The 13,982-nt window shown below is 35.0% G+C and overlaps 1 protein-coding gene across 2 annotated transcripts in view; it reads right to left on the reverse strand.

The window, feature by feature from the left end:
- Window positions 1-445: 445 nt before the first annotated feature.
- The window catches only part of cep85 (centrosomal protein 85), a 58,827-nt gene continuing 45,290 nt past the window's right edge, over window positions 446-13,982 (reverse strand). For both annotated transcript variants that reach the window (XM_051918998.1, XM_028818802.2), the window contains 8 exons: window positions 9,687-9,872; window positions 6,786-6,938; window positions 6,517-6,671; window positions 6,314-6,431; window positions 5,552-5,602; window positions 4,670-4,777; window positions 2,914-3,136; window positions 446-2,440 (listed from right to left, as the gene is read on the reverse strand). In XM_051918998.1, coding sequence (XP_051774958.1) covers window positions 2,277-2,440; window positions 2,914-3,136; window positions 4,670-4,777; window positions 5,552-5,602; window positions 6,314-6,431; window positions 6,517-6,671; window positions 6,786-6,938; window positions 9,687-9,872 — 1,158 coding nt within the window. In that variant the 3' untranslated portion in view covers window positions 446-2,276. The remainder of the gene's footprint in view (window positions 2,441-2,913; window positions 3,137-4,669; window positions 4,778-5,551; window positions 5,603-6,313; window positions 6,432-6,516; window positions 6,672-6,785; window positions 6,939-9,686; window positions 9,873-13,982) is intronic.

A 13,982-nucleotide genomic window follows, 5' to 3' on the forward strand; every position in this document is an offset into this window, starting at 1 on the left:
TTTTTCAACATACAACATAATGAAATTCCGTATCTCGGTCTCATACAAAAGGTGTGCATTAAAATTAGAAATTAGGTGGAATTATACAGATTACTGATTTGCAAAAACTGCCTACATGCACATACTATATTTTGGACTCAGAAATCTGTCAGTCTTGCTTGTACTTCAGACAAGAATAGACAGACCAGAGGCAAGAAGTATATTCACCGTTTCCCTTCCACTTAGGTTTGAAATCTCTGAATTACAATCAGAACTTCACAGAAGACAAAAAGCTATGAAAAGGGGGCAGGGGGTAAAAAAAGATTAAAAAGTTCTGTTTCACACAGATAACCCAAAAAAAAGAAACCGAATGTGTACAACCTTAATTTAAATGTCTGGACATTAAAGACTTTAGATATTGATAGGTCAAAACTGGTAAGAAAAATAATTCAGCATTACGGAGCAGTTATTACCAAAACAATTTTATTTCAAAGTTATTTACAATTAGTTTGCAAAATAAATCTTTTGCATATAAATACATTTCTATTTAAATATAAAGAAAATATGAAAAAACTAAATTTTTGCTTTAGTTCAAAAGGCAGGGATGGTGGATTTAAAATTTTATATTGAAAGTACAAATATTCTAAACCGTTCACCATTTGGTACAAAACGGATTTCAGTAAAGTATACCCTGAAGAATGGTAACTGCATACAGCAGAGTAACTGGTCTGAAGGACTGTTTCTTTAATCCATAAAAAATTCTGTAATAGTGTTTTCAGACAGATTAGTACATTGAAAGCTTCACATCACCTAGTGTTAATAGCAGAAATCGATCCAGGCCTGGTAAATAAAAAAGGTACAGTATCTATAGCTGTGAATCAAAGTGTGGCGCCAACAAACAAATCAGTAAAAACACCCAAGCAGTTTGTAGGTGTTTAAAATCAACACATACATGTACATTATCAACAAGGTCACCAAAGGTAGACAACCCACCAAACAAACCGGCTTTAAGAGACAGACATTCTACCATCTTCATACATTCAGGTTTGATTGACAAACTAATGTGATTTTTACTGTTCAGATGTTAATTAAATCTGAAAAGGTTCTTGCATAGATTTCTTTATAAGGAGGGGAAAAAAAAAATTTTTACATGCTTTATCACTGGATATTCTCTTCCATGTTTGGTAATCCTACACTTCCAAAAAGATACAAAATAAAATATGGACATGCGCACACACACCCCCCTCCAAGATGAAGTTTTACCACCACCATCCTACGCAATGGAATCAGAGTGTTATGGAGGGTGGGAAAATGAAGATTGATAGCTCTACAGTAATCAACTATTTCTCCCCATCAACTCTAGCATAGAGAGAAAAAAAAATCCTATTGCATTTAAATCTCAAAACAATGATATGGAATGTAAACAATTTGATTAAAAAAGGTATTATCTGGAATGTATCAAAATGATAAAACACACGGATATAGCCAATAACAAAAAGCAAAAAAAAAAAAAAAATTATATATATAATTTAGGTTTCTCCTCACTGATTCCATGACTACAACTTTAAAATAGGACACTGAAGTGTATTCTTCCAACCAGATTTAAATACTGTGGTGATGCAGAGATGCCAACAGGTTATTAGTTTAACCTTAAGTTTAAATTGCAAGTCTAAAGAGGAAGGGTGGGAGGAATTGGGGGTTAAAACAAACAGCACATTAGAAAATTAAAATGCTTGCATAGCTGCAGGAGCATACTCAGACATCCATAACAAGGAGCACTTGATTTAAAAAAAAAAAAAAACAACCCACATTCAGCCAGCCAAATACAGTGCATTTTTTCCAAATGAATTATGCTAAAGTCAGATTACCAAGCATGGCAATTCAAACTGAATATACCGTACACTCTTAAGGTTTAGAATTTCAGTTGATTATCAACCACAAAAAAAAAAAAAAATAAAAATAAAATAATTTAGACTCTCCAAAAGGGAAAGCATCTCAGTAGTTCATAAAACAAAAGGTGTGTTTTAACTGCAGGGTGTGGGTTGGTCTCATACATCAAGATTTCTTCTTTAAGTGGCCTTTTGCAAAGATGGTAGTTTCATTTCTTCAATTGGTGCTACAGACCAAGTTATGGAAACTTCATTAATAGAAGCAGGGAAAGGACTGGTTTGTGTCTTTAAAGTTAAAGGCCTTCATATGGATTAAATAACTTTTTTTTTGCAAATGTTTCTGACAAGAACCTGTTCTGTATATATTATATACATTTGCAACATCAAACTGGCAAATAATCACAGGCGTTATTGTGCGATACAGTTGTCACCCATGTCTTGTGCATATCGGTCTGATATAGTAGTTCTTAGCTCCTCCACTTCATTTCGGAGATGCTGAATATCCGACAACTTCTTGGAGAGAACATCTACATTTTGCCAGTCATCCTGATCATCCATAGGATACTGCGTAGCTACAAATACAAATCGAAATAAACTTCTTTAATATTAACTCTCTAAATGAACTACATAGGAGTTAAGTCTTAAATGAAAATTTGCTGTTTTGGCAGCATTTGGCTAAAAACAAATGCTTGCCCAAATAACTTTGGGGTTAAGACAATTAGCAACCATTATTAAAATTAAGTAAAAAAAAAAATAATGTTCATATTTTGTTAAACATTAGTAACAAGTAACTTAAGTATCCTCTTACAAAATGTATTGCAGAAAGCAACATGTATACACTAATGTCTATTGTCCTACTAATATATAAATTTTGAATTAATGTCAAATGACATCTTTGGAAGCCTGTTTAAAGGTCTAGCTCCACCACACTGTAATGCACTATCCCAACAGAAAAGGACACAACTGAGAAAGTGCATACACTCTCCTCATAACTGCAAGACATGTGAACAATTAAAACAATAAGGCAAAACAAATTTATTCTTACATCTAATTCCAAGCAGCAGGGAGAGGTTGGGATCTCTGCCTTGAGATCTTTGATTTAGAATGTTGCAGAGTGACTGCAGCTCACGCAGGCAGGAGGACATCTCACTATGCAGTTTCCTGGTTAGTTGTGCCATCTCTGGGAGCTGTGGTTTAGATTCTGAATGTCCAATTGTTTCCTGAAGTATGAGATTCTTTTCTATCAGCTCCTGGTTCCGAGCTGAAAGCTGAAATAAATGAGTTGCCAATTATGATACAGAACCCTGATATTCCAATCACAAAACATTTAGAGAAAATTAATGAAACCCAAAATAACCTACTACTAGGATTCATTAGTATGACACACAAAATTATATCACATTAAAACTGTAAATAACCTAGAGTCCTCAATCATAAAAATCATCGGAAATTCATGCCCAAGAAACCACAACAGTTTTGGGATAGACAAACTGACTAAGTAATGATAAACGTACACAGATGAAGGAATTAAACATGTTTTTGTATCTGAACACAGATTCTGGAAGTTGTGGAGCAGTTTTTATAGAATTCAATTGTAGTCATAACCCACTCAACCGATGTGGACTCTCAGCCTTTTTACCATAAAGACCATTCACAATTAAACTGAATGGAAAATCCTGAAGAAAAATAAAAGCCCATTTCTTTATAACCCAAAATAAAAGGGCCCTAGATAATACTTTTAAGATAAAGAACACAATATCTACTCAATATAGTAAACTTTATACAGAGGAGGCAGCAAACAGGAAACCAAATATTAAGATGTGCAGAAACTTTTGTTAATCAAACAGTTCTTTAAGGTGTCATTCGCATATACAACATACAAGCTACCGGATCCCAACAACTGTCTCATTTATTGCAAAATTCAGTGAAAGAATTTAAATATGCTTCCAAAAATATCTGATAATAGTAATTCAGGGACTGAAGTAACCACGTGTCAGTGGTTAAATGAAGGAGGTACCTTTTAGTTATAATTGTACTCCTATTTTTTAGTCTAGATTACAAAGACAAACCAAGTCATACTGTTTACAGAATTCCTATTTACACCATATCTAAAAGAGCACACAGGAGAGAGAAAAATTCCAATCTTGCACTAGCAACAAAGAAATTCTGCATCTTAAGAAGCATATGTATAAAACTGTTGGGACATGAAGCATTTTTATTTCTGTCAGGTATCTAATCTTTTGAAAATATCATGCATTGCAACGAACAGATTCATATTGCCCTTCAGTAAGATCTTTCAAGGAGACATTTTACAAAATATTTTAACTTGTGGCAGACTTAAAAGCATCAGAAAAACTTCCTTCCATACCACCCAACAAAACCAAAAACACTATCGGACATGTAATGACTGAAACATAAAATGGTTTGCAAAAAGACTTAAATTCACTTAAGCATTCAAAGGAAACTTCACAGAAGAGTGTAATTTCTAAAGTCATTTCAAAATGTTGCCTTTTGTTTCTAGGTATGTGTCCCTCAAATATAATTCTGCTCTAAGCCTTTGGTGGCAATGCATTGCATAATGCAATTTCCTTTATATAAAAAAAAAAGCATGCCTTGTCAGCTCGAGTCTGAGGCTCATTCAGGGAAAAAGTTAAATTTAAAAACCATAGGGTTTTTTTTTTTTTGTATCAAAACACCTCATGTCCTCCACCAACATGCATTACTGATAAGGTTAGCAGGTACTCGGCATAATAAAGTACAATTAAAACATTCAATAGTGTTTACATGATGGCAACACTTACCTCTCTCATAGCAAAACGGAGCTGCTGTATATTATTCTCCTTCATCATAATTTCCTCTCTTAAAGCATTACTTGTTCCTTCTTCATTAGCTAATTGGTCCTCTAACATCTTCAGAAGTTAAGCAGGGGAAATTAAAAAAAAAAAAAAAGTTAATGTGCTTAGATACCACAGCACAAACATTTCTATAAAATGCTTCCCTAATATTAGACATGACTGTTGCTTAGAACTGCCATCATCTAAACAGCAAAACCAGACTGCAAATAGTAATTCCAAAATATAATGGAAGGAAAAGTCAATTCATTGGTCACCCCATACAGGTGGAATTTCTTCTCTGCATTCCACATTATCAGGATAAGCTTCCAAGTGAGCAAAAAAAATAAACAGTGATATGGGAAAATAAGTATTTAATTGTAAAGTGAACACACAGTTCATGACAAACATATCATAGAATTTGCACCTGCCCATACCTTTGCAAACAGCAGCTAAAACAATCCTTTTACATGAATTTCAGAGACCTCACAAGAGAATGACCAAACTATTACGTCTCCAGTATTTATCTAGCAAACTGGATGTTTCTCATGAAAATAGTTCAAGTGCTTCTTTGTGTTCCATTTTTTAAATATAAAATGGCATTGGTACTTTCTAATCAAACAATTACTATATTGTAATATCTCTCTCTCTCTATTATATATATCTCACAAGAGAGTACATGTGCATTAATCCTTGTCCTACCATGACATACAGAATAATTCTAAAAACAATTGTAAGCACATTTTTCAGGGTTTCAGTTACTTAAATCATAAAATAAAACTTATGTTTTATGTATGACATAGCTCAAACAATGCAACTAATACAATAATGTCCAAACAAAGCAGATTTTACCCTTATTTTCGATATAACCTGCTCCATTTTCTTCTGCTGCTTTTCTATCATCTATTGTTAAAAAAAAAAAAGTTAATTAATTGAACTTTTTAAATTCAGATTTGTTCTGTAGCAGATAGCAAGAAATAAAGATAACTGCACATCAGAAAATAATTTCAGAATGGTTTAATTACACATTTAAAACAGTAATCCAAAAGTCACTTGCAGGAAACATGCAGTCAGTCTCATTATGGACAATGCGATCAAATGAATGGACATAAATTGGATACATTGTGTACATCTTGACAAAACCTTTCAGAATATTAATCTGAATAAGGTAGCAAAGCATGTTGTAACTGAAAGTATACATACAAGACAACAACTTCCCTTTATTTAAAGGAAATGCATGGAATATAACGCAACTGTGTTTAGTCTCAATTACAGTGGACAACTTGAAAAGGCTCTAGATTTTAAGACGCAATTATTGTATTTCAGTTTCTACCTTGGATTCACTGTGCAACCCGGAGAAATTCGCTTACCTCTCCTGTACTCCAGCAGTAGTATATATATATTATATACACACACACACACACACACACACACACGTACTGTACTTGTAAAGCATTCAAAGTTACTGTTAATTGTTGAACGTGCTAAATAAAACAATTTATGGGGTTATTTTCAGTCAAAAATAAATGACTTTGCCACAAAGGAGGCAACAAACGTACTTTACACAAAAATAAACTCCCCTAATACTACTTGCACCAGAAGGTGGATGTATACCTTTTTAGCCCGTTCGAGTTCTTCTTTGAAAGAATGGTTTTCATGTTTTAGCTTATCCAAGTCAGTCAAGGGCAAATTAGCAGCATCCTCCAAGCACTGCTTCACCTTATCTTGTAAACTAAAAATAAAATTATACAATTTAAATACAAACACACAACCCCAGGTAAGATCTTCATAGAACTTTGCTGCCCAGCAGTGTTTACCTGTGCACAGTTGTTAGAAGTTCACTTTCCTTTTCTTTTAATGTTTCTAGCTGGGATTCCTTTTCTCTACACTTGGTACGAGCCTCTAACAATTTAGTCTCCAGATCAGATACTGTATCTTGCAACAAGCTGCATCTATGTTCCAGATCTTTAAGCTTAAAAGAAATAATCACTTATTAGACATTTTTTAAAATAGCATCTAATTAAACTGAAATGCAGCTTAAAGAGAAACTGGGAGTTTAGAGATTAACTATAGCTTCAAATTTTACCTCACTACTTTGTTTCTTGTAGTCCTCCAGAGTTGGCAGGTCTGCCAGGTACCTTTCAAGAGTCTCAATTCTCTGCTGCTTCTCCCGGTTTTGTTCAGATTCTTTTTGGCACTTTTTCTTCAATCCATTGATGTGCTTATCTCTTCCCCGAATCTGGAAAATAAAAAAAATTTACTATAAAACAGTTAACAATAGCAATAAGTATTTGCAAATTAAAAGACCTCTAAATAGCTTTTACTTTATAAGGATTTATAAAAAAAAAAAAAAAAAAAAAAAAAAAAAAAAAAAAAAAAAAAAAAAAAAAAAACCACCACACCACACGAACACACTGTACATACAGCTCCCAGTAATTTTACCCACATTCACATATATCTGAACATAGTTTGCCCAGTTATGCTTTTTTTGAATACAAGAACCCGTCTTGACTACAAATCTATTTATTCCTAAAAATATTTACCCAATCAGAAACTTTAGTCTGTTTTATTCATACTAAAAAAATAAGCAGCATCTGGACAACCAAAATCAATCATTAAACCAGTAAAACCTGTTTTTGAAAATAGACAATAAAATGGCAATAGGGTCAGACAATGGGCCCAAGGATTTCATCCCGATACCGAATGGCAGTCAAAGTGCCGTTGTCTAGCCTGTAGAGGGGTCTGTGCGTCCCTTCATGGATATGCCTCCCCAGACCATCACTGACCCACCACCAAACCAGTCACGCTGAACGACGTTACAGGCAGCATAACATTTTCCACGGCTTCTCCAGACCTTTCACATCTGTCACATGTGCTCAGGGTGAACCTGCTCTTATCTGTGAAAACCACAGGGCGCCAGTGGTGGACCTGCCAATTCTGGTATTCTATGGCAAATGCCAATCGAGCTCCACGGTGCTGGGCATTGAGCACAGGGCCCACTAGAGGATGTTGGGCCCTCATGAAGTTTCTGATGGATTTGTCAGATACATTCACACCAGTAGCCTGCTGGAAGTCATTTTGTAGGGCCCTGGCAGTGCTCATCCTGTTCCTCCTTGCCCAGAGGAGCAAATACCAGTCCTGTTGATGGGTTAAGGACCTTCTACGGCACTGTCCAGCTCTCCTAGAGTACCTGCCTGTCTCCTGGAAACTCCTCCATGCCCTTGCGACTGTGCTGAGAGACATAGCAAACCTTCTGGCAATGGCACATATTGATGTGACATCCTGGAGATAGGGTCCAGGTATTGCCTCATGCTACATGTAGTGACACCGACTGCAGCCAAATGCAAAACTAGTGAAAATCCAGTCAGAAAGGATGAAGAGGGAAAAAATTTCCAGTGGCCTCCACTTGTTAAACCATTCTTGTTTTGGGGTCACCTCATTGTTGCCCATCTAGTGCACCTGTTAATTTCATTAACACCAAAGCTGCTGAAACTGATTAACAACCCACTCTGCTACTTAACCGAGCAGATCAATATCCCAGAAGTTTAAATGACTTGATGCTATACTTGGTTTAACACAATACATTAGTTTCCAGAATGCAAGTGAAATGTGTGCAAGCACTTCTCACCAGTGAAATGATGTGAATAACCACCACTAGCCTTAAACAGTGAAAGTAAGGTTGCAAAATGTTAATTTTCTATAACACTATATTTATAACTAACAAGTTTAATACTTGAATTCCCAGTATTTTTTTTTTCAAAAAAAATTTTAAAAGTAAATGTGGCCATAGAACAAAAGTGTTAGCTTTCCTTTAATAAAATAATGCATTGGACCTTGAATTTACAGCCCATAAATTAGAATTCGTATTAAAGTTTCCAAATTTCCTTTTACAATTGTTACTTGTAATCAGTAATATGCAGTGTACAAATTTTATTTAAAGTTCACTACATGTATTTCTGCATTTGGGTTCGGGGGATTGTTGGGGTTGACAATTTTTTCCATTTTCATGCATTAAATCATTGCCTTAACTGACTTCTTGCCAATTAAGATCAATTTAAAAAAAAAAAAAAAAAAAAATTCCAAACAATATGCATATCTAAAGGATAACTACCGATATATTTGTTGAAAATGTATATGTAGGACAGTAGAAAACACTGGATACAAACATACCTACAGTTGGGTATTTGATCCTTGACGCTGTGAGGCAGCAATGCTTACCACTGCCCCCTTAGAGAGTTACACAAACAATTGGGAATCATAGGTCTTGTGATAGGTTCATAGTATCTCGTCTCCTTGATGCCATTTACTGGTGCAGAGTAGATTAAGTGTGCATGTGCACATGAGCATATAAAATAAAATTTTTTGGTTCATCAATGCCATTTAATATGTTGAAAAGCCCACAGAAATAAAAAGCTAGCATATACACCAAGTTATGCTGATGCTGCAGGCAATAAGTAAGAGTGTTACAAGTTAAGAGTGTCATATTCCACTAAATGTGGCACAATTAGTTATATATGTACTAAATGTATGCAATTTAGGGCATAGGTGACTTAATACTGTTGAAATATTTTCCAAAAATGTAACAAAAAAAAAAAAAAAAAAGTCAGATAAGAGCAGGGTTTCAGGTTAAAACAAAAAGTTATATACAGCACAAATACAAGTAATGACAGGTTTCTGATTAGCTGCTGTCACGAACTCACACACCATCATAAAAATCAGCAGCTGTGGTTACATATACCAGATGTTCCTCCTACCCTCTACAACTGTGAAAAGCAGTAGGGGTGAAGGGAATTACTGGATTCCAGTGACATTGACAAAAATGTTAAACCTAATATCTAATTCACTCCTTACATGCAAAGATTCAAACGCATACCACTGTATTATACTAAAGAAAAAGGATGAAACTTGTGCACTTAATATTGGTTCCCCAAGACCAGAAAGTAGAAAAGCAGGTTTAAAAAAAAAAAAACACTCCACACAGACATACCCGGTCCTCCTGTTTCTTCATTTCTTCTGTATGTTTCTGTGTACATTCCTTAAGAGAACCATTTAACCTTCGAACCTCTGCCTCAGCAGAAGCCAACTTCTGTTCCGTTTCAGATCTCTCCTTGTTAAAGCAATCTATCCTCTCAGCAAACTGAGCTCTTAAGAAAGTATTTTCTCTTTGTGCTTCCTAAGTGTAAAAAGTGTTACACAGTAAATATCAGGGTGAGGGCGGAGAAAAATAAATAAAACCACATAATAAAAGTGCATAGGATAAGAATGCCAATAATCTCCCAATGCTACATTTCATTAACATTTTTAACTGAACCATACAATTTAATTCAAAGATGTAAATTTCTTATTTTGAATATTTTTGATTTGAAATAATAAAACTTTATAAACAAAACACTACAATGATGCACAGGTCATAGCTAGGAATGTCATGCTGAAACTAAGCACCAAACAAATGAACTCAGCTGTGAATATTTTGTGACTCATAACAAAGTCAACCTCACAGGAGCTCTAGGGTACTTATAGTTTACTTCCTAGACCTTTCCATTCCAAGATCATTTGCTACAAGCATTCTTGAAAACACACAATGGAGTAGTAACACATTTGAATTATTTTATTACTTAGTTGTGGTGCACTCCACATTACTGTAATATTAGATTTTCAGCCCAAGAAGAAAATTGTAAAACCGTAAAATGGTTTAAAATTCTCAAAAATATGATACAACTCTTTGTAAATATCTATCTTTAGGAGTCCTATCCAGGGGAAACTTCAAGGACTGATGATGCAACAAAAGGCTCATATTCGGAAGCCCTAGTAAAGAGTTGTATGCCAATAATATCCAGATAAATGGAACCTCCGACAGATTTATACAGACTTTGACAGTAAGTGAATTATGAGTTAGTGGTCTTCTGGGGGATACAGATCTCTCAATTTACTGACGAGAACAAGGTTTATGCAAAATGTCTGAAATGATCCAAGAGAAGAAAGAACATTGATTGTTAATGGCTACACTAGCATCAAATTTCAGGATGAGCAATTTTACAAACAAGAACTCTGACACCAAATCTAAACTGGTTGTTAAAATTCTCTAATACAACTAAAACTAGAGTGCCAGCTGAAGCACACAGGACAATACATGTGATATGGAAAGACCCAGCTGTATTAAGAACAGTATCAATACCACTGCTATTAGACCTGTAGCCTTTTTTTTTTTTTTTTTTAAATCTTATTTATTAATTTTATTGTAATCATGCCATACAAATAGATCAATTTATAACAAAAAAAAAAAAATTGAAGACAAATTAAACCCCACCCCTGAGAAGGAGAGCTTTGCCAAAGGAGAATTGCTTAGGGCTTTTTAATAAGGCAACAATAAACAAAAGAAAGGAAGAAATATATATAGGTAAATAAAAAATGGAGAAGGGAAATAAATGCAGTAATAGTTATTTCTCTTATTCTAAAATAATATTGATTAGATCCTGCCAGGTTTTGAAAAAATTCTGTACAGATCCTCTAACTGAGAATTTGATTTTTTTCCAATTTCAAATAATATAAAACATCGGTTTCCCACTGACTTATCAGAGGAGAGTTAGGATTCTTCCAATTTCACAAAATAAGTCTGCATGCCAAAAGTGTAGTGAATGCAATCACCGTTTGCTTGTCCTTCTCCGATTCAAATCCATCTGGAAGAACACCGAACACAGCTGTTAATGGGTTAGGAGGGATTGTGACCCCAAGGTTGTCTGAAAGGCACTTAAAAATTTTGGTCCAAAATGTTAGTTTGGTGCAGGCCCAAAACATGTGACCCAGTGAGGCAGGAGCTTGGTTGCAGCGTTCACAGGTTGGATCTTGCCCTGGAAACATTTTTGACAGTTTTAAGCGAGACAGATGGGCTCAATATACAATTTTTAGTTGAATAATTCTATGCTTTGCGCATATGGAGCTCAAGTGAATTCTCTGCTTTGCTACCTTCCACTCCTTTTCTGATACAGTATATTGATTAAGAGATCTTCTTCCCAATGTCCTCTTGGGTCTTTGAAAGGTAGGGACTCTAATAAGATTTTATATAATGCGGAAATGGTGTTTAGTTCCTCGAAATTGAGCCGTATTTTTTCCAGCATGGTGGAGGTTACGAGGTGAGGAAAATCAGGCAGTTTCTGTTTAACAAAATTTCTAATTTGAAGATAGTGAAAGAAATGAGTAGCTGGGAGGTTGAATTTGGAACGTAATTGTTCAAAAGATGCAAATATGTTGTCTATATAAAGATCTCTGAGCATTTTAATCCCAAAACTTTTCCAGGTATTACAAACTGGATATGTTTGCGAGGGTTGAAAGAGGTGGTTGGTTCTCTTGCACAGGTGCCACGGATAAAAGATTTTCCATCTTAAAATGCTTTCTAAGTTGGTTCCATATTCTGAGTGAGTAAAGCACAATTGGGTTATTAGTATATTTGCGATAACTTGCATTTATTGGAGCGCAGAGCAGGGAGTATAAAGAAGTACTACAGGATTTTACTTCTATTGCGAACCAAGCCTGTGTATGTTCATTTTTTGTGTCTTGTATGTTTGCTGCCCAGTAATAAAACTGAAAATTAGGTAAAGCCATGCCACCTTCTGCCTGAGGTCTTTGTAGGGTTGCTCTTCGGATACGTGGGTATTTTGAGTTCCAAATGAATGAGGTTATTGTTGAATCTAATTGCTTAAAAAATGATTTATTGATATATATTTGAATGTTTTGAAATAAAAAAAGAAGTTTAGGAAGGATATTCATCTTAATGTTAATTCTTCTGGCTAGAGCGAGATGAAGGGTTAACCATCTATGCAAGTCTTGCTTAATTTTTTCCATATAGACGGCAAATTTTGTTGATAAAGAGCTTTATGTTTACTTGTGATATTTACCCCTAGGTATTTAAACTGATCTGCTATGGTAAAAGGTAGGGTGTCCAATCTAATATTATATGCTTGTGAATTCACTGGAAAGAGTATACTTTTATTCAGATTAATTCTAAGACCAGATATCTTTTGAAATTTTGTGAGTGCTGTTAAAACTGCAGGCACAGTGTTTTCTGGGTCTGATATATATAAAACCATATCTGCATATAGAGAAATTCTGTTCCAGTCCTTCTCTGATAATCCCGTTTATCTGATAACAATTTCAACAGTGAACCGCCAGTGGTTCAATGGCGATTGCAAACAGCAGTGGTGACAAGGGACATCCTTGTCTGGTACCACGTTCTAGCTTAAAGTAGTCTGAACAAATGTTAATACAAACTGAAGCTTCTGGATTGGTATACAGTAGTTTAATCCATGCACAAATATTCGGGCCAAACCCAAATTTCTCCAATGCAGTGAAAAGGTAGTTCCATTCAATCATATCAAATGCTTTTTCTGCGTCTAATGATAGTAATATCTCTGGGGTGTTTAATGTTATATATTCACCAGCAAAATCAAACAAGCGTCGGGGTTTGGAAGGTAGGCGTCTGCCTTTAATAAACCCAGTTTGACCCTGTGATATTACAGAGGGCAGCACTTTCTCCATCCTTCTAGCTAGAATTGTTGAGAGTATCTTAACATCATTATTCAGGAGTGAAATTGGTCTGTATGATGCACATTGTAACAAGTCCTTACTTTGTTTAGGAAAGACGGTGATTAATGCTTGACGAAATGCTTGAAGTAGTATTTGGTGGTCTCTAGCTTCTGTAAATGTTGCCAATAAAGAGGGGAGCTAGCCCAGTGGAGAATTTCTTATAAAATTCTACGGGGTAACCATCAGGGCCTGATGATTTCCCGCTTTGAAGTGACTTTATAGCATCTAGTAATTCTGTTAGCGTCAGAGGTTTATCCAGTTCCTCAGCACTTAAAAGCATCTATTTGCTGTGTCTGTAATGTATCCAGAAATGCATTAGATTGTATGTTGTCTTCTTTGAACTCAGTAGAATAAGGATTTATAATAATCTCTAAATGCGTGCATTATATTTTTATGGTCAATGATTTCTTCTCCATTCGTGTTGGTGATTACTGGTATTGCATTGCGAACTTCTTGTTTGTGAATTTGTTGAGCTAAAAGCTTATTAGCTTTTTGTCCGTGTAACACTAAGCACTTAACACTACAAGTCTTTTCCTAGCATGGAAAATATTTTATGTCATTATCCAAGCAAGTTTTTCCAATAGCAATAAGATGGCGTTTTGTATTCCAGTAAGCAGAAAACTAGTTTAAGAAAAGCTGTCAGAATACAAAGAGTAAAATGTATTATAGGTGGTTAGGGTGAGATTGGACTAGTTCCAACCCA

This window comes from Erpetoichthys calabaricus, chromosome 14 (genome assembly GCF_900747795.2).
Source record: "Erpetoichthys calabaricus chromosome 14, fErpCal1.3, whole genome shotgun sequence".
Lineage (NCBI taxonomy): Eukaryota > Metazoa > Chordata > Cladistia > Polypteriformes > Polypteridae > Erpetoichthys > Erpetoichthys calabaricus.